At 31.6% G+C, this 21635-nt stretch overlaps 3 protein-coding genes across 7 annotated transcripts; 2 read left to right on the top strand and 1 right to left on the bottom strand.

Annotated features, from left to right (window-relative positions):
• Window positions 1–1896: 1896 nt before the first annotated feature.
• On the top strand, window positions 1897–5279 carry LOC109788567 (Snf1 kinase interactor-like protein). Of its 4 annotated transcripts, none has more exons than XM_020347322.3 (4): window positions 1897–2050; window positions 2146–2268; window positions 4061–4431; window positions 4784–5279. In XM_020347322.3, exons 2-4 carry the CDS (start codon window positions 2151–2153, stop codon window positions 4985–4987), a joined length of 693 nt encoding a protein of 230 aa, XP_020202911.1. In that variant the 5' UTR covers window positions 1897–2050; window positions 2146–2150; the 3' UTR covers window positions 4988–5279. The 4 variants fall into 4 exon arrangements, with proteins under 4 accessions (XP_020202911.1, XP_020202912.1, XP_020202908.1 ...); XM_020347323.3 differs by having other exon boundaries at window positions 1898–2050; window positions 4097–4431; XM_020347319.3 differs by having other exon boundaries at window positions 1912–2050; window positions 2132–2268.
• A 211-nt stretch (window positions 5280–5490) lies between these two features.
• Window positions 5491–9419, bottom strand: LOC109788566 (uncharacterized). The gene is made up of 6 exons (XM_020347318.3): window positions 9135–9419; window positions 8754–9008; window positions 8490–8663; window positions 8272–8378; window positions 7837–8159; window positions 5491–6453 (listed from the first exon to the last, which is right to left on the bottom strand). Exons 1-6 carry the CDS (start codon window positions 9255–9257, stop codon window positions 5747–5749), a joined length of 1689 nt encoding a protein of 562 aa, XP_020202907.2. The 5' UTR covers window positions 9258–9419; the 3' UTR covers window positions 5491–5746.
• Window positions 9420–10469: 1050 nt separating this feature from the next.
• On the top strand, window positions 10470–19594 carry LOC145958171 (uncharacterized). Of its 2 annotated transcripts, none has more exons than XM_083074683.1 (2): window positions 10470–11125; window positions 11906–19594. In XM_083074683.1, exon 2 carries the CDS (start codon window positions 14558–14560, stop codon window positions 16295–16297), a length of 1740 nt encoding a protein of 579 aa, XP_082930809.1. In that variant the 5' UTR covers window positions 10470–11125; window positions 11906–14557; the 3' UTR covers window positions 16298–19594. The 2 variants fall into 2 exon arrangements, with proteins under 2 accessions (XP_082930809.1, XP_082930810.1); XM_083074684.1 differs by lacking the exon at window positions 10470–11125 and adding an exon at window positions 11140–11210.
• The last annotated feature ends 2041 nt before the right edge of the window (window positions 19595–21635 follow it).

Genomic DNA, 21635 nt, shown 5'->3' with positions numbered 1-21635 from the left:
AGGTGAGAAAATAGGAGAGTAATATAAAAATCAAGAGAACTGAAACTACCCACTCAAATAAGTGAGAAATTAGAGGAAGACAAAATAATGTATGTGAAAATTATAAAATAGAAGGAAAGAAGTGTGCGAAAAGAAAAAATAATAAATTGAGATATGTAAAATAAAAAATTTTAAAAATAAAAAAAAATTATAAATATTTTAAGATTTTTTTAAAAAAATAAAGGAGGTGTACTTATAATAATTATAATAATAAAATAAAAAAGGTGTATATATTTAGCCTAAAGAGTGACATAATAGTTACAGAACAGGACAAGTGTTTGGTTTAGAGATCCATATCTGTTGGGCCTCTGAGGAGAGTCGAGTCGAGTCGAGTCTCATTGCGAAGAAGGAAACCCGTGGTAGCTAGATTCTTTTATGAACGAAAGAGTGGGCTCTTGGGTCACGAACAAACAAGACCCAAAGTCCATCGCAACAAACCCAATCATGCTTCTTTTATTTATTTTTTTTCCCCTTACAAGTAGAAACTGAGATAACACCAACCCTCGTTACATTTAAATAGTTTACATAACGGCCATATTTAAATGAATTATACAAGATAAATCATAATTAAAAAATATCTTACCCTAATTACTAACTTTATATTTTAGTTTCTCTAAAACATGTGTTTATTAATATCACCTAAATTGATTACTCCTTTTATACATAAAAAATTTAAATAAGGTTTTTATTAAAAATAAATATGGATTTTTTTAAGACAAAGGCTTTCTTATAAGATTATTTAATTGATACAATGTAAAAGTTAATAGAAAAAGAGCGTTATAATATTTTAAGAAAATAAAGAACAATATAAAAATAATATATCACTTCTTCTCATAATGTTAATTCATTTATATGTTAAAACTCATTTTTTTATTATTTGAATTTTTTCCTATGATTTAAAAAGTTCCAAGGTCATTGATATGTATTTTTATTCTGTTTCATTCTATTGTAACATAATATAAATATAAAAGGAATGTCATGTACCATAGACTATTAAAGACACAAATTATTAATTATTCCATTTATAAATTCTATCATCATCAACAATTAAGTTCAAAAAACTTAAATAACTTTAAATATATTAATTAAATATATAATATTTACAAAATTATATTTTTGTTTACATAAATAAAAAAGAAATAGACCCAAAAAGAGTTGCTTAAATAAAAAATTTGAAAACAAGAGATAGAAATAAAGAGAGATTTGGTTAATGAATGAATAAAGTCATACACATTAAATATTTATTATTTTTTATCTAAATAATTTATTAATCGTATTTATAATTTAATAAGTTAAATTAAATTAACATTAATGGTAATCTTTATTTTTCAAAAACTAAAAAAGTAATTTATATCTTTTAGACAAACCTCAAAGAAAATCAATGCCATTTCCTCTATTTATTTTTTTATATCATATTATGTATCACACGTGTTATTTTTTCCCATCTTCTTTTCCTTTTTTATTATCTATGTTTCCCTTATACACACCCAACGTGAAACATACGTCCATCGTAGCTTATTAAACATGTTCACACAAACACACAAAATAGGTGATTAAACAATTCATAGTTTTAATCTACATGAAATTTGGGATCTTCCAAAAGCATATGCCACCAGACACGTGGAATTAAAAAATAGTCTTTTACACTTTCAAGTCCTTGATATAAAATATTAATTATTTAGCAATTATATCATGGCAGCAAGGGTTAATTAATCATTTCTAAACATGCGAATTTTTCTTTCTTTTTTAAAAATAAAAAAATAAAAGACAAAGAAAGGAAAGAAGTAGACAGGGTCCACGTTACATAGGGCATAAAATAAAATAAAGGGACAATTCTTGCACATGAAAATTTCCACCAAAACAAGAAATCTGGACCGTTAAAAAAGGTGAAGTTCATCGTGATGGTCCCATAATACAATTATCAGCATCTGCGTGTAGGTTGTTAGAGACAAAGAAAGCAAGACCTTTAGATGGTCGGAAGATCAACAAGAAACCCAAACACAAACATAAAGTCTCTCTCTCTTTCTTTTTTCTTATATTATTATTATTATTGTTTTGTGTTCATTGGAGGGTGCTGATGCATGTGTTGAAGTTCTGAATTTGTAGCATCTATGGAAACACGTGAAAGGGATAACAATAGTAATATGAAGATGGTCATAGATGATGCTTTGAACGGCTTCTCTCCTGTCTCAACCCCTAGGATTTTCTGGAAATCTCGAAGAAGATCAGGTACTAACATCTTAGCTTCACCTACCTACTTTTCTTTTCTCTTTATACTTTTTCTTCTTTCAATTATTTTTTTTTTCTGTGACATTTCCAAACAACCTCTTACAAACCCACCATTAAATCATGTGATACTGTTCAGATTTGGTCCTTTGGATGTGGAATTCATTGTTTTTGGTGATTTTTGCATGGAATATTTTATATTAACACGCTCTCTTCTTTCAAAACTTTCTATCTGTGAATTTGCACGATTTGGAACTGAACTGAGGCTTCCTTTTTTCAAATTTAGCTTTGTTTTTGCTGGGATTGGTTTCTGTAATACCTGCAAATTGTTTAGTGTTTAAGAGAGAGAGAAGCGTAAAACAGGTTTTAAGTTTTAACGGTTGGTGTGACTTTTATGTTACGTTGCTTTATTTGTTATAATTGGCTTACCCAACTTCGGCTTTGTCTCGTTATCAGTATGCTAAGATAATTATAATAAAATTATTTAGAAGAAATTATGAAGTACGGATTAACTTGTTAGTTGATTAGTAGCTATGGCTCAGTTCCGAGCTAACTCAGATCTTTATCAAATAATAATAAATGGCACACGAAAATTTTAAGCATCTTGTTAAAAGTTATTTATTTATTATTTTTTTTTTTTGTGGTGAGGTGATCCTATATATTGATGATTTATTGTATTTTGTGAAGAACAGAAAAAAAAAAAAAGCGTGTGGGTGTTGAGATAGTGTAGTCATCATCATATCTTTGGTTACACTGTTGGACAGCTCATCCTCCAACCAACTATAACTCTATAAGGTTTCCTTGCATATGTGAAGTGAATTTCAATTTTTGATGTCGCTCTTGTTACAGATGAGACATCTAAAGGAAATCGCCAATGTGCGTACATTAGCATTTAAATCGTTTTGGCATCCATACTCAACTATATTTTAGGCAATTCAATAATAGCTAGTGGCCTAACCTTGACTCAAAATGAAGTCAATTTGTCCATCCAAAAGAATAGGTTAATCTATAATATAAACTAGTATGCCATTATGCCAGCCGTATGGCATGTTGATATTGGTATAGATTCGTGTAAAATAAGACCTTTGAAATTAGGCTATGTTCAACCAACACTAGGGAGGGGACAATATAGTAATAATATTATGCATGATCCCTTACATTCTATTTAATTCCGTATAACTGCTTGTTAGTTGCCTTGTTTCTATTGGCTTATATATTTGAACAAAGTTAGATGCTGAATTAATCTGTTCTCGTAAGTTAATATTTTTCATAGAAATTTTCTCAATTTAACTTCAAAAACTGAAGTACTACTATAAGAGAATCCCAATTGATTTTGCCTTCTTATTTTCTTGTCTTATAAGTGTTTTTGCAAAAAATAAAAAAATCTAAATAGGACCTTAAACAATATTAGACCATGATGAATCATCTGATCGAAATTGATATTTGATCTCACTATTTTATTGAAAAGTTATTCATCTTGACAATAATATATATAAAGGTTGTTTGGATAAATTTTTTTAGAAGTATTTTTAGTAGAGAAAAAACAAATAAATTTCTCCATAAGATAAAATTAACTTTTCTAAAATGTTATTTTTAATTAATAGATAAGTTAATTTTAACTTATAGAGAAGTTTATTGTAATTTATCTTTTTATTTTTCTCTTTTAAAAAAACCATATCCATTTTATTGAATGCAATGGATAATTGGATGACTAGTTTGCCAAGAACTTAGAGCAAACAAGGTTTTTACATTTAATTGTCCTTATGGTTGTGCAAATTTACTGTCTCTAAATGAGGTGCCAAAAAACAAAATGGTAACTTGTTCCCCACAGCTAGCGGGAGGAATTTAGAGGTATCAGAAGATAGTGCTAATATACCACCCTCCAACTCCAAGCAGGAAGATTCTCCTCCTGTTCCTGATCCTCCTAGTGAGGAGGTGCAGAACTCAACACCAATTTCTGAGCGTCGAAAGGCCTTGTTTGAACCATTAGAACCTATAAAGAACATTAATGGCCGACGACCCTCGGCTGAGTCTTTACTTCCTCCTCCTGACTTTGAGTCTGCAAACTACCCAAAGGGCTGGTTGATTGGAAAGAAGAGAAAGCTTGTTAATGTTGATGTTGTTGAAAGCATGCGAAGGATTGCCGTCCAAGAAATGAACAGAAAGGTTCAAACTTTTCTCAACACCATCACTTCCAAGCTAACCAAGACACTACTATATGCATGTTTGTGTGAACACTTCTAGAGAAAGAAATACGAAGGAAAATTACAATAAATTTCTTTATAAATTCAAAATAGTTTATGCATAAACTAAAAATACGATTTTGAAGAAATTAGTAAAAGAAAGTTTCTTCAAATTATTTTGTGCATAAATTAATTTTGACTTGTAAAAAAATTTATTTTATTTTTCTTTCTTATTTTTCTCTCTTGTAATGTTTCCGAAGAAATTGATCTAAAGCTTCAAACTAAGCCACTTGCTTATTATTGATTATCTTTTGTTGTTGTTATTGTTGTTGCAGGACAGGGAAATTGATGGGCTGAATGAACAACTAGAGGAGGATTCACGATGTCTAGAGCACTTGCAACTCCAGCTTGTGGAAGAACGAAGCAAACGTGCTCGAGTGGAAAGAGATAATGCAATGCTTCAAGAGCAAGTGAACATGCTTATGAACATGTTACAAGAAGCAGAACAAATGGGAGATGATGGCCAAGATGAGCCTTAAAAGTATATTATGTGTGTTTGTGTGCATTAAATTCTTTTTGTAGATTTTGTTTGTCATGTCTAGTTGGCTGCGCATATCTGCAGTTATTAGAGTGCATATAGTATTATTTGGGGGGAGTAGATCAAACCGCAACGAGCAAACTATTAGTTTATCTAAACAAAAAAAAAAAAAAAATTGTAAATCTTCTGGTTACTCTATGGCTGTTAATTTATACCTTGTTACTCTTTAAGCTATAAAAGAGTATTCAGTATTGTATTCTATGTTGAATAAAGATCGGTCGAGATTATTTTCATATCCTGGCCTGTTACCAGTTTATGCTACAATTTATTCAAGACTAAAGAAGGCAACAACGAATTTTGTCAAGCGTTCCTCAAGCTTTACTTTTTCTAGTTAAAACACAGACATAAGACATTCCATGTCTTTGTGTATGTTGTTGAGTTTTTTAATTAAAAATGAAAAGATGATTAAGAGTTGTAAGTAACTGCATAACTGATGAGAAGTGATTTTCAGAATCAAAATAATAATAATAATGTTGTTTAAAAAATTGTATACACCAAATATAGATATTTCTTTTATTAGTAGTACATACTTCTCTTATCTTTTGTTTAGCGGAAAATATAGTGTCCCGTCATGTCTGTCGGGATTCATCATCAATGTAAATTTCTGAATCCCACGCAACTAACAGCAGATACAATATTCACATTGTTGAAAGAGACTATAATAGCTTTCTTGTTTCATGCAAGTGTTGATAGATAGTAATTATCTAACTTTATTAACAGAATCCTCCGACATGTGAAACAAAAACTGAGGCAGAGATGCGATCCTTGGAAGATTAAGAAGCAAATCACCAGCTGATTCCTTCCTTGACATGCCACTCCCCTGCTTGCAGCCAGAAGCATCATCAGGTTGACCTTCCAAATCATCCACTTTGGTTTTGCAAGGTGACAATTGAGTGGGGTTGTTCACACCAACTTTTCCATCTTCATCTGCATCAAGACCATTTCCATGTCTGGTCATTGTGTCTTCTGCATGAGAAGGATCCTTGTGCAGAAGGGAGTAGAGCGAGTTCACCCTTGACATCACATACTGTTCATCAGAGGTAGTCTTTGCATTGCTATTTCTGGTCATTGTGTCTTCTGCGGTAGAAGGGTCCTTCTGCAGAAGGCAGTATAGTGAGTTCACCCTCGACATCACATACTGTTCATCAGAGGTAGTTGCATTTTGAGAGTCATTGAACAAGTATTGCGTAAATTCTTCCAGGATGGATCTGCTATGCTGGCCATCAACAGAGTTGGGGTTGTCAGAACCCATTTGTTCTGAAATGCAATGTCCAATGTGGCTAACCAAATCGTCCATTGACATAGAAGGGTGAAGTCCTGGCAATTTGATCTGATCCAAATTACTAAGAAACTTCAAAGTTTCAGCTCCTCTACTCCTGAAATCTTTCGTTGCGTGGATGTTCATCACTGCACATGATAAATACGTTGTTATGTATAATATTTGGATAATGATAACACGAGGTGTAGAATGAACATAATGTCATTCATATTTTACACAAATGCTATTATATTACTACATATAATAAGGCGGTGGCTGAACCTTACTTATACGTAAGAAATACATATATAAAAAACAAACGCGTGTATAGCAGCATATCATCATAAGAAATACACTACAAAATAATAGCTACAACAAAATGATTTCAACACCTTCTCCTTGTTGCATAGTGCAGAGGTAACAATCTCTTAGAATTGAGAATCAATTTAATTAGTACCATACGTCACGACATGGATATGAGAACAGATATAAGAATATGACAATTTTTCGAAATTTAGGATACAATACATTCTACATATGCCTATAAAATTTTATTAAAAAAAAAAAAAGCAATGTCCCAAATAAAGAATTGTCCTGGATACGTTCTGGACACATCTATGGTTTCTTGCTTATTGTATCACTCTTCTCCCCTATTACCATCATCTAGAATATAAACATAATTTCAAATTTTGGTTCATTAAGAGACGACTCTACCAATTAAGAAAGTCTAACACCATCACCAAGTGGATGATGAATATTCCATCAATGTCCCACAACCTAGACTCCTTTTTTATGCCTTCATTTTCCATAGACAAAAATTGAAACTTGAAATGCACATAAACCAAATCTTATCCATTTTGTGAGTATGCTCGCCAATTCCTTACATTGGATGAAAATGTGAAAAAAAAAAGTTACACAACTATACAAAAAGCTTTAGGATACTTTTCAGATACGTATATAGAAGTATCCAATAATAATTGGAGAAAAAAAGGTTAAAAATAAATAAAAAAAGATTGGATACTATTAGATATGTATCCAAGGAGTATCAGTATTGGATACATATCCAAAGAGTATCTGTATCCGACAAAGTAGACAAAGTTACGAAACCGATACTTTTCCATTTTTGGAGTATCCGGACTTCATTGCTTGTTTTTAATAGTAATTCATTGCCAATGTGAGAAGGACTAAATCCCCCTCCCTCATCCGGTTTATGGGTTCAGTTAAACGTCCAAGACATTTTGACATAATCGCTTGACACTATACACGCCAGATAGGTTGATAGATATATGCAAGAATATCGGATCACATATCTTCACCAATGACTTTCAGTAATATTTGAGATAGCGTAGTCAGTAAATAGTGTCAAATTTCAAGAGTCAAGAAAGCCTACAAATTTGTACCCACATTGATAGATGAATATCAAGAGTCAAGACGAATGCTACTGGTGATTTTAATGGATAGGATAAACAAACAAATGCATTTACCATCATACCGAATTCAAATGATATATAAAAAAATCAGCAGCAAATTACCTGAGCTAGGTGAGGTAATTTCTTGGTTAACATTTTCAACAGCTTTACCAAGATTATGTTCACTTTTAGAGGAAGATGATTGAACAGCAGATCCTGACTCCACATCCTGCAATCCAAAAATACCAGCTTGCTCTTCGCTTTTTCTATCAAAACCGTCACTGGATTCAATGTGGTCGTGAATAGAAGTTGTTCCGGGTTCAAAATATGGAGAATCCAACACCAAATCCGGTTGCTGGCTTAGAAAGTTGAGCCGGGGATCACACTGAATGAGCTTCTCAAAATGCTTCCCTAGCAATCCTTGCGGACACTGCAGAAAATGTCGCCTATAACATCACAAGAAATTGCATCACCATCACCATTCACCACCAAAGAGTAAATATAAATAAAAAATAAAAAAAAAAGAGACAAGACCGATACCATAAATCATAATAGTACCTGTGTGTGCTGGCTTGTCCACCAGTAAAGTCTGATGTTGCTTGCCACAAGGTATGCTTCCTTGGCTGTGGATTGATCTCCCTAAAAAACAAGGGTCTTCTTGCCAGCTGGAACAAAACAACAGCAACATCACCAACTTAGTGCCACAGATAATTGTGATGCCAAATCTCTAATATCAATTAAAATAGAAAAGAGGATGGCTTATGGTTACCACTTACCACTACTTCCAGAGTGCCTGGTCCATCCTCAGGGTAGTTTGCCTTGAGAGCCATGATATCAGACCATGGTATTTCAATCTTATTCTTGAGACAACCATCAAGGACTTCCCACACCAGCTTATGCTTTGCAAAGTAACACTTCGCCACCAAGTCCCCTTCGTATCTAGACTTGTACTGCAATGAAGTCATCGAAAACAAAATTAGCAAACTACCATATGCAGTTATGCACATCAAATCATTCACATCATGAAATCACGAGCGTACCTCCCAAGTCCCAATTTTCAAAAGGGTACCAGGAAAATTGGAAGCCTTGAGCTTAGAATCCGCAGCAGCAGCAGCAGCAGCAGAAGAAGAAGCCTTTTGATCTTTCTTTTTGGACTCCTCTTGTTGGGAGAGCCTCATCTGAATCAAATCCAAAAGGGAAGGACTCTTCCTGAGACGCAAACCCAGAGGACTTGGCTCATCCAAGGGATTATAAGAAGCTGGTGAGATTGAAAGAGAATCATCACTTGAACCACACTGTTTCCAAAAAAAAAAAAAAATCAATTCGGTGTTAGCTAGAGAAATCAATCTACCCAGATAAGAATTTTATGACGGCATGAGAGAAATAGATTAAAAGTTAACTTTTTAGCAGAAAAATGAAACCTTGGTGGGAGATTCTAATTTGGGTCGCTTATGGGTGTGAAGAGGTGGGACTTCATCTTGAACCTCCAACTTGACCTTTTTCATGCAGTGATTATCCGCATCAGACCTCATTAGCTGAACCATGATATGATGCTGAATCAGAAGGTGCAACAAAATTCAATAACAACGTTTATCTGGAAACGAGAAGGTTTCTTCTACTTTGGCAGTCTTGGGCAATGGCGGGCGCGTAGGAAAGAAAGCCAATGTTTCTTCTCTTTCTTCTATGGCGGACTGTCACGTGCCGCGTACGAAACGACGCCGTATTTAAAAGTGGACAGCTGGGAAAAGCAGCGAAGCAAATGACAAAATTGGGCTGGACATAAGGGGAATATTTGTCGCGTAGTGTGGGCATAATTGTGATTAGCGTGAAACGGCGTTGTTGGGTGCCGTCTGGGAGGCACGTGGCGTCACGTGATGGAAGTGGATAAAATGTGGGACCCGGTTCATGAACCTTCTTCGTTGAAGTTGCGTGGTAGAGTTGGATGGACAGGTGGAAGGCTCTTGTGGGAGGGTTGAACACGTAAGCTCGTGAAGTGGGTCCCACCATATATGCCTTTCTGGATAATGCAAAACTTGTTATTATTTATTATTTCTTATTATGGGTTGGTTTCCTTTATCTATGGATAAACTTCAGCCTCCAAACCAAACCATCTTCAATCTTCATCTTCTCTTTCTACTTTTGCAAAACATTGCAATTTGTTTTATTTTAAATTAAATTATTGCAAAAAGTTGGCTGTGTAAGTGGGAGGAAAAGTGATAAGGGAATAAACCCATTTTTTTAAAGGGATTTGATTTGCCATTTCCGCCTACCTTTTTTTTTTTTTTAATTTGCTTATTTTGAAGAGAAAAAAAAAAAAAAAAGGTGTAGTGAAACACGCATTTAGTTTTCGTTATCTAGAAAAAAAAGAAGTATAATAATAGAAAGAAGGTTTCTATTTTAAATTTTCTTCACCCACCCACCGCCAGCTTGACGGTAAACGTGCTGCAAAATTTGAATGATAAAAATAAAGGAAGTGGAGGAGAGGATCGCCCTAAAGAATAATGGTCAAAATTTTCGAATATCAAAATCCACATATATATATATATATATATATATATATATATAGATAAGTCAATTATTAAATTGCATATTTCTTCTGTATAAGTTTTTTTTCTAATGAAAAACAAATACGGTCGAATCAGTTAAAAAATATCATCAACGATAATAATTACATATTAAAAATTCAAATGTATGATTCACTAGTGTGAGAATTTAATTTTTAGAAACATATTTATTTAATTTCTTTTGAGATATAAAAATATTATAGTCAATATTGTCTCTCAACAAAATTTTCTTCTTTATAGAGAATAAATATTTTATGTCTCTATATATGTATTTTTTTAAGGTCTTAAAATAAAATGATTGTAACGTGTTCAAATTCATGTTTAAATAATCCAATGTTTAACCTTGTTGGTTTTTAGTATAAGATTTATTTAATTTAAACTTTTGCTTTTAAAAAAATGACAGACAAGCTAGACCTCCATAAAAGTAAGTCAATAAATCCAAGTGGAGCAAGTTGCCGAAAGAGGTTAGCAGCAATTTGAGAATTCGTAGCAGACTTATCGGACTCTTAAGAATATTATTATTGGATTGAAATTCCTAGTTCTAATACTTAATATTAAAAATTATATTATTCATAATATTGTTTTATTTTTATAATAATTTTTGTAATTTTTTTAAAACTTTTTCATCAAATTATTCAGTATATCACACGCCTCTCTTATCTTCTTTTATTTTACTCCAAATTTAACACAGACATAATAACAACTAATTATAGCATATTTTAATCCTTTTGTGAGCGAATTTACAAGTGGACGTCCTTTTTCAAGTTTCGGAAAGTACTTTTTTCAACCTTTGATTTACATTTCATTTGTCCATCAATCATTACAAATGTAGGGTTGAAGAAGACCAGGTGCTTCCTCTTCACTCTATCTTGAAAGGGTTTGCATTTTAAAATTAAACTCTTCCTAATTTATTTTTAGCACATTTGTAACTATGTAAGTTCTTAAATTTTTTTTTAGTAATAATTATTTATATATACAATATTTGAAATGTGTCATGTGTTGTGTGACTCTAAGAGTCGAAAGACTCTAAAAAATCTTATTAATTTTAAAAGTCTTTGGTTAGATGTTCAATTAAATTTGAGAAGAGGAAATATTTAAGATTTCTGTTTAAAATTGAATCACATAAACTCATTATTTTAAGATTTTAGAGAAAGAAACAAGAGATATAGACACCAGAAATTTTTTATTTTTACTTATTTCTTCTAAATATCTTGAAGGCGTAAGAGGTTTTTTTTATTCTTAGTATGGTGATCAAAAGCATTTAGGGGTTGAAAAATCTGAGTTGGGTGATTGCAGAGCTCGTGCAAGCTTAGAAGTTCATTTTCTCCTTTCTTCTTCATCTTGTTGCTTGAAGTGGGGTAAGGGAAGCTAAGAATGGTTGGTGTTGTATTATTTGTGTTGCATGTTAGTTGCTTACACTTATAATGTATGCTTGTTGGTGGATTTTTGGATGCTTGGGTGGAAAGGAATGGGTATTGGGGTTTTGAGCACTTAAGTGCAATTTGAGGGTTTGATCTCAAGTTTTATTGCATGTTGGACTTTTGGTGTGAAATGAGATAGGGTTGGTGTATATCCATGTTTGATACATTACATGCTTGGAAGTTTTTCTGATTTTCAAGTGGTTTTAGGTAAACTTTGAAGTCTGCATTTGCAAATCTTTGATGTCATGTTAGGCGCGTCTTCATGGTGTCAGGCACGCCTTCGTGGCTTCAGACGTAGTTCCAACCAAAGATTTCTGTCTCATCCATGCTATGCGCAGGGTGGGCGCTGTCGAGCGTTAAGAGAGATACTTATCTCAAGTTGGGGTGATGTTGAGCATGATTTGAATGACGTTGGGCGTGAAAGCATTGGAAAGTTTCTAACTTGGTGACATTGCCCCCAAATTGGGTGGCGCCAAGTGTGATCAAGGTAAGACTCTCTACGTAAATGACGTCAAGCGTGAGTTGAGCAAAAGCTTTCTACCTAATATGAGGTCAAGCATGAATTTTGTCATGCCAAGCGTGAGGTCCCAAGGGCTCCCCACCTCAATCACGTTGGATGCGGGTTAAGTGATGTCGAGCATGGACGAGGTAGAGAGCTCCCTATCTTAGTTGCGTTCGGCGTAGGTTATGTTGTTTGATGAATGTTTTGGTGAACATGAATAGAGTATGTGAGTCTATTGCATGTTATATGATTGTATGAGGGTGATAAACATTGATATACTATATATGATTGATATCCTACAGTTGCATGGTTGTGGTGTTGATTAAGCATTGGCCTTCTATACTTATGTAGTTGAAATAGTGATGAACATTGATATGTTATGTATGATTGATATGCTATAAATTTCATGGTGTGAGTGTTAAATAGGCATTGATATGCTATTATTGAATAAGTATTGAACATTGGTATGCTAGTCTTGGATGAGGTGTATAGCATTGGTATGCTAATTATGATTGATACGATTTGGTCTTTATATGTATTGACCTAAAATAATGTATATAGATGATATATGTTGAGGCGTTGATACTAAAAATGTTCTAGATATTAAAGCATGTTAATTGGCTTAAGACTAGAGGAGTTGTTGTTGCTTGAAAGTTGAAGATTCCATATAAAGAATCTTATTTTGGCACTCCAGTAGACCAATTGTTGAAAATCTTTCTTGAATAGGTGTGAAATTCTTAAAATGAATTTTGTTAAGTCTCCTCAATGTGGAGTAAAATATAAAGTTGAAGGCTGCAATCCTTAACTGATTATTGAAAAGGTTGTGCGATTCCTTACAGATAATTAGTGGGTTAACTTCATATCATGATATTTTATTTGACTTAGATGGAATTTTTTTCAAAAAAATACTAATATAGTTTCACATATATGTAAATTTACACTTCAAATTTTATGTAAATTGTTTAAATTTTCGTTAAATTTTCTTTCGACTAGTCTCATCACGAAAATTTCTAGCATAAAGTAATTTGTTAGAAGATTTATGGATATAATACCCAAATAAATAAGTTTTTAAGTGATTCATGCAAATAGTTATGAACCATAGGATATAGAACATTAAATGTAACGTTTCATCAATTTGCATTTTTGTCTTTACTTAAAAAAACAGTGATTTTTTGACTATGTGTGAAGTTTTGGAGTTATGTCCTTGCAACCCTGGAACTAGTGTCCTTTGGTGACAACAACTTCTCTGACGAGATTTCTCCTCCACCTCGACATCTTTGACAACAATCCCAATCTCACAAACTCATGAAACTAACCCACCTCAAATTTCAAAGCCATCTCTAGTCATTTCCCCAACACTGAACTTTGCAATCATATTCAACAAAGTCAGAAACGCAAGCTTCTGAAAACCAAGTCCTTTGTGGATCCACACTATTGCCGGAATGCCTTACCAACGAAACAGATTTAGGCATAGACAATTTTTCTTTAAAACTAAGCTTATTCTCGCAAATAAGTGAAATTTTGTGATTAACAATCCTTAGGAAAGAAGGGTTGAGCGGTTAACGGAGTTTGTGGCAGTGTTCGCAATGACACACCACTACATTGCATTGCAACGGCGTTGTTTGCGGTGGCACAGGGAGACACTCTGCTTAATGGTGGGGAGCCAGACTGAAAGTAGAAGAATGGATTTTTTAAACATTTCAATCTCAATGTTTAATAAAATAAATAAATTAAAACATATTACTTTTATATTATTTACTCATTAAAATATTATTTCTACAATAAAATAAAATAATATATATATATATATATATAAGTATAAAATACTAACATAAATTCTAAGAGTACAAAATCTGTCTTTTGAATACTGGCTAGGTCATGTTTTTGAATGTAATATGCAAATATATTGTGAATATTATTATTAAAATAATTATGTTGTGGGTTGCATCAATTGTCCCGTGGCGGAGGTTAGGTGGGCCAAGTCACTGTCGAATCATGGCGCTTGAGCTGCTGCGCTCTTAAGTAAAAAGAGTTGCGCCCTGACTATCAGCTATAGCTTTTGGCCTAGTGGTAAGCGTTCGATCCAACAATTGGTATCAGAGCCAAGGTCATGAGTTCGATACCCAGCGGGGCAATTGCTGAGGGGGAGATTGTTGCGGGTTGCATCAATTGTCCCGTGGCGGAGGCTAGGTGGGCCAAGTCACTGTCGAATCATGGCGCTTGGGCTGCTGTGCTCTTAAGTAAAAAGAGTTACACCCTGACTATCACCCCCTCTTAAGTTATACGAGGCTAAGGGACTAACAAGTGGTATCAAGAGCAGGTTTCTTGTATAAGGCTTAAAAGCTTCAAGAATAAACATGGCCTCATCAAATTTTTTATTTCCCGAGGGAAACTCTATTTATAGACCCCCTATATTCAATGGTGAAGGTTATCATTATTGGAAATCTAGGATGCAAATTTTTATAGAAGCCATAGATTTAAACATATGGGATTCTATTGAAAATGGTCCTTTCATTCCCACTATTGTAGTAGGCCATGAAATAAAAGATTTACCCAAAGATCAATGGAGTAATGATGATAGAAGAAATGTTCAATACAATTTGAAAGCCAAAAATATAATTACTTCTGCTTTAGGAATTGATGAATATTTTAGAATTTCAAATTGCAAAAGTGCTAAAGAAATGTGGGATACACTTGAAGTAACACATGAAGGCACTAATGATGTGAAAAGATCTAGGATAAACACTCTCACTCATGAATATGAATTATTTAGAATGAATCAAAATGAAAACATACAAGACATGCAAAAGAGATTTACACATATAATTAATCATCTTGCATCTCTAGGAAAAGTGCTTCCTAACGAAGATCTTGTTAACAAAATTTTGAGATGTTTGAGTAGGGAATGGCAACCGAAAGTGACTGCAATTGCGGAATCAAAAGATCTAACAACCATGTCTCTTGCATCTCTATTTGGAAAACTTCAAGAGCATGAAATGGAATTGATGAGACTAAGTCTAAATGAAAATAGTGACAAAAAGAAGAAAAGTATAGCACTTAAAGCATCTTCATCCTCTCATGAAGAAAATGAAAAAGATGACAACATTGAGGAAGATGATGATGATGATGATGAAGATTTCAATCTCTTTGTAAAAAGATTCCACAAATTTCTAAGGAATAGAGGAAATAGAAGAAAATTCAATTTCAACATAAAGAAGAAAGGAGAAGAATCTTCTTCAACTCCAAGATGCTATGAATGCAATCAACTGGGTCACTTAAAATTGGAATGTCCAATTTACAAAAAGAAGATGGAGAAGTCAAACAACAAAAACTTCAAGGATAAGAAAAGCAAGAAAGTATATATCACTTGGGAAGAAAATGATATGAACTCTACAAGTGATTCAAAAAATGAAGTTATAAATTTGGGACTCATGGCCAAAGATTACGAAAGCGAAGAAGAGGTAACATCGTCTAACAATGATATCTCTATTACCTTTGATGAATTGCAAGATGCATTTAATGATTTACACAAGGAATCTTTTAAACTTGCAAAATTAGTATCATCATATAAGAAAACAATTTCTAACTTGGAAAAAGAGATTTCGAAATTAAATAATGAATTAGATGATCTTAAAACTGAAATTAGTATAATAAATTCTAAAGAAGAAAATCAAGAGATTAAAAATAATTTAGAAACAAATAAAATAAATCATTCATGTTCAACATGCAATAGATTTAAAGAAGAAATTAGTAACCTAAGAAACACTCTTGCAAAATTTACTAGTGGAAGAAATAATTTGGATATAATATTAGGAAAACAAAAATGTGTATTTGATAAGGAAGGATTAGGATATAATCCTCAAAAACAACAAAAGAAATACAAAAATTTCTCTATTCCCACACAAGTTACTAGTTCTCCATTAACAACATGCTTTTATTGTGGAAAGAAAGGTCATAATTCTTCAAATTGCTATATTAGAAAGAATTTTAACAATCTCAAGAATATGGTTTGGATTCCTAAAGGTTATTCTGTTATTACTAACATTAAGGACCCAAAGAAAGCTTGGGTACCAAAATCAATTCATTCTTTTTCTTGAAGGATTCCAAAGACCAAACTTGGTACATTGATAGTAAAATGTTCCAAGCACATGATAGGAGACAACAACAAAGGAAAAATACTTGGCATTGGAAGAATTGGTACAAATTTCTCAACCTCCATAGAAATTGTCTTACTTTTGAATGGTCTTAAAACATAGTTTATCAAGTGTGAGTCAGTTATGTGATAAAGGTTTCTCTATATCTTTTGATTCACAAAAATGTCTTGTTGAACATAAAAATGATGAACATGTTAAAATAATAGGATTTAGAGTAAACTATATATACACGATAAAATTAGAGAAAAATATGAGTCATTCTCAATGTCTTGTGAGTAAAAATGATGAATCATGGTTATGGCATAAAAAAATTGCTCACATAAACTTGGAACACTTAAATAAATTAATCTCAAAAGATTTAGAAATAGGATTACCAAAAATTAAATTTGAGAAAAAAATCAACTTTGTGATGCATGACAATAGAGGAATCAATTCATGTTATATTTGATGAAACTAACCTTGTTTGTCCAAGAAAAGATATTATTGATGATATTATAGAAAAGCTTTGAAAATACTTTTATTCATGAGCAAACTCAAAAGGACAAAGAAGATGAAGGAATGGAGGAATATATAATTCAAGAGAATCAAACAAACATGATTCCTCAAAGAGAGTTGAGAATCTCAAGAAATCATCCTCTTGAAAATATCATTGGAGACATATCAAAAGAGGTAACTACTAGATAACTCTTTCAAAGAAGCATGCAATAATTTGATTTTTGTTTCTAAAATAGAATTTAAAAAAAAACATTGATGAAGCCTTAAATAATGAACATGTTATAATTATAAGAAACAAAGCTAGACTAGTTGCTAAAGGATATAATCAAGAAGAAGGCATATATTATGAAGAAACATATGCACTTGTAGCAAGACTAGAAACCATTAAAATGTTAATAGCCTATGCATCTATAATGAATTTCAAACTATATTACATGGATGTCAAAAGTGCATTTCTAAATGATTTTATTCAAGAAGAAGTATATGTTGAACAACCATCTAGATTTGAAATCTTATAATTTTCAAACCATGTCTTTAAGTTGGAAAAGGTTATATATGGATTAAAACAAGCTCCTAGGGTATGGTATGAAAGACTTAGTAAATTTCTTTTGGAAAAAGAATTTACAAAAGGAAAGGTTGATACAGCATTAATTTATCAAAAGAAAAATGAATGATATTCTTAAAGTGCAAATTTATGTTGATGATTTATTTTTGAAAGTACAAATGATCACTTGTGCAAAGAGTTTTCTAATGATATGCAAGTGACTTTGAAATGTCCATGATGGGCGAGTTAAATTTTTCCTTGGACTTCAATTTGGCTTGATCTTTACCTTTGGATTATTTTGTTATTATATTCTTTTTGATGTTGTCAAAGGGGGAGAGTAAGGATAAGGATCACAAAAGGAAAAATACAACACTTATCTTAATCCTCTACTTGACTTTTTGATGTTGCCAAAGGGGGAGAGATAAGATTGCAAAGGAAAAGAAAATGTTTATTTTCTTTCTAACATTATTGTGGGCTAAGTTTGTCTAAAATATTTTGACAAAAATATTCTTGATGCCCAACTTGACACTTATGTTTTAAAAATATAAACATTGATCTCTACAATCTTTTTCAAAACATAAGTACAACTCCTTTTATAAAATAAAAGGAACTTCAATCAATGTTTTACTAAGGGGGAGTTTAAGGGGGAGTGATCGAAATATATTGTTTTATTTTCTTTCCCTTTACAGTGAATTGTCATCATCAAAAAGGGGGAGAATGTGGAAGAAAATATGCACAAAGTTTTGATGATGCCAAAGCATTGAAGAAAATAAAGGTCAAGTTAAAGCAAGCTGATCAAGAAGCAAGATCTCAAGTAATAACTAGATAAGTCTTGACTGCTTAGCTTAGTATGTAAAATGAACTTTTAGAATTTGCAAATTTGACTTGGCCATTAAAATAAGAATTTCAAGAAAACCTAAACTTAATACTTTTGAATATAAGAATAAGTTGTTTGAAAAGAAAGCAAAAAAAGTATTCAAAAGATTAAATAAAAATATTTTTAACTGGAAAATAGAAGCTCTTTATATCTTAGGTTTTCATAAGCCAAAACAAGTGACATGTTTCTGGTAATCAATTACCACTTGCTGTAATCGATTACCAGAGAAAGAAAACCTTTTAAAATGTTAAAATGCTCTCTGGTAATCGATTACCACTGACTGTAATCGATTACCAGAAGAGAAATTTCAAAATTCGAATTTGAACTATACAACGTTTCAAATATTTTGAACTTAAACCGTTGTAATCGATTACCAAGACTTGTAATCGATTACTAGAGCCTATTTTCTGAAAAATTATAGAGAGTTACAACTCTTCATGAAAAGACATAACTTAAGATACAATTGTCTATAAATACCTATAATTTTTCAGAGAAAGGGGACGAACTCAATTGTGAAAAATTATCTTTACAAATCACTTGGCCAAAATCATTTGCAAAATCTCTAAAGAGTTCATCAAAGATCATGAAAGTGTAATATCCACTCTTCAAGAGAGTCATTCTGTATTACTTAATAGATCATTGGATCTGTAAAGGAGAAAGAGTTTTTCTCCTTGTTGGTGTTTGAATCTCAACACAAGGAAAGGGAGTTCCGAGGTGTTGGAGGATTCATTTTCTTGTAAGGTTTACAAGAGTAGTGGAATTCTCAAGTGGGAGACTTGAGGACTGGATATAGGCAGGATTGGCCGAACCAGTATAAAATCAAGTTTGCAATTCTTCTTCCCTACACTTTTATTTATTTGTTATTTAATTGTGTTTGAGTTGTTCTTCATCATCATTCTTTACATGCTAATTTGTCTAAGGAAATAAAGTGATAAGAAAGTAATTGGAAAAGTTTTTATAAGAGGAAAGTTTAGAAAACTTAATTCACCATCCCTCTTAAGTTATACGAGGCTAAGGGACTAACAAATTAGAATATGTTTAACTAAATTTTTTCAAAATAATTATAGAAAAGAATAAGAACGTGCAAAAAAGTAAAATTATTATTTTTTAAGTTAATTTACAAAAAATTTCTCTAATTAATTTCATAATTTTATTTTCTTAAAATTAAGTTAAGAGTAAATGTTCACATATTTAATATCTGTCAAACTTTTTAGAAGATTGGCTCCATATTTTATAGAAAATACTTCTTGATAATAATAAATAAAGAAAAAACTAATCTTGACTTACAAAAAAATTTTGTTTTAATTTTTCTTTATTTTTAAAAATATTTATAGAAAAATATATTCAGTCATATTCTAAAGCGAATTTTGGTGGCTTAATCCGAGTTGGAGGATATGCTCCCATCAAGTTGGCAATTTTCTAGGCATCGTTCATCAAATATTGGTTAAGTAATCCAAATGAAGAGAGTCAACACTCAACAGGAGACGTTCTTATCAGTTTGTAATGAAGACATGTTACATGTATATTAATTATATTTTATAGAATATAGTAAGAATAATGCGGTGCCTGGCTATATAGTCTAGTCATATTATAATTGCACATGTTTCCATTTAATTTTATTCAAAATAGGAGTCATCAAACTTCAGATTTTATAATTTTATGAGAGTATATACAAGTTAAAAGTTATTTTCAGAATTTTTTATTAAAAATAAAAATAAAAATAAAATATTTTTTAATAAAAAAATTCTCAAAAATATTTATATTTTGTATCTAAACATACTCTAGTATAAACTATAATTAACATTAAATAAATAATAAATAAAAAAAAGCATGATATTTTTTATGCACTTCTTAGAGCATCTCTAATGGGGGTTGCTTATAAGCAACTCCCTGTGTCACATTACTGTCAAATCAACTCTAACTCACTTTATAGATTACTTAAATTTTAGCAGAGTTACTTCTATCTAACCCCGTTGCAGATGCTCTTATGGCTACCAAGTCCAAAATGCGGTACTTTTATCATAAGTCGGTGGTGCTGGAAGTCCAAAGTATGTCCTATATAGGAATATAGTTGCATACTTGCACATACTTTTTCCCTAATCAAAGAAGTGGATAACTTAATTAGTGAGAATTACTACAAAGATAAATGTCTTTGAAATATATATGAACGAAAAAAGATAAAAGAAAAGTAGGGATGAAATGAAAATAATTATATATATTTAAATAATAAAATTCTATTTCGTACTAGAGAGATAATATTATATATATAGAGTATGTTTAAATAAATTTTCCTACAAACACTAAAAGAATGAAATTAACTTCTATATAAATTTATATATAAGTTTAAAAAAAACATATTTTAGATAAACTAATTTATAAAAAAAATATAGATTAATTTATGTATAAGTTAATTTTAATTTTTGAAGGAATTTATATTTTTTCTCTTATATGTGTTTACTGAGAAATGTATCTAAATATATTCATATATTTTTGAAAAATATTGTACAAGAGAAAAATATTGCGACAAATATAGTGAAGTTGGATTGAATTAGTTGCTTGACTTGGGATATCTATGCATGCAACTATTAGTTCTCTTATTTATTTAAAAAAAATTAGAAAATAAATATTTTATTGGTGAAGAAAGATAAGATATAGATAATAAGTGTGGAGAATCCATTACCTAACTTAACTTAAAATGACATTGGAACGTATAAGCAAGATCGAAATAAATATGCATATCTTGCTGCAAGTTGTTTATCTCTAGCTATAAGCACATGAACTCAATCAGAAGTGTCCCCTCCATTCCCGAGTCACAATCCTTAGGCCACAAGAGTTATTCAGAAGAAAGAAAAAGCTGCAAAAGTATTTTATAATTTTATTTCTTAACATAATTATCTCTCAGATAAAAAACCAGTTTTATATTAGTCATTTTCATTGCAGTTAAAACATAACTTCTTACTCCCTTCCATGTTAGCAGTTTTTGATTGGATTTATTATTGTGAAAAAAGGTTTTCAAGCTTGATTTTTATTATCACAAAGTGATTTTATATACAGTAATAGCAGAAAGGATATATCTCTGAAACACAATCAAATTTCTATAATTAAGCTAATTCATATAATTAAGACAATCCCTGAAAACTAGCTAATGCAGCAAATCAATCTATATTTGATTACGATACAGTGAATCAATAAGAAATCTCAACACTTCCCCTCAAGTTGGTGCGTAAATGTCAGTCATGCTCAACTTGCTTAAAAATATGGAGAACACTGGTTTTGAGACCGCTTTCATGAGGATATCTGCCAACTAATCTTCTGTTCTGATTTTAGGCAACTCTAAAATCCTTTTATCCAACTTTTCCTTGATG

The sequence above is a fragment of the Cajanus cajan genome, chromosome 5, assembly GCF_000230855.2.
Source record: "Cajanus cajan strain Asha chromosome 5, NIPB_CcT2T_4, whole genome shotgun sequence".
NCBI classification, from domain to species: Eukaryota; Viridiplantae; Streptophyta; class Magnoliopsida; order Fabales; family Fabaceae; genus Cajanus; species Cajanus cajan.
This window is presented reverse-complemented; position numbering and strand designations above follow the sequence as displayed.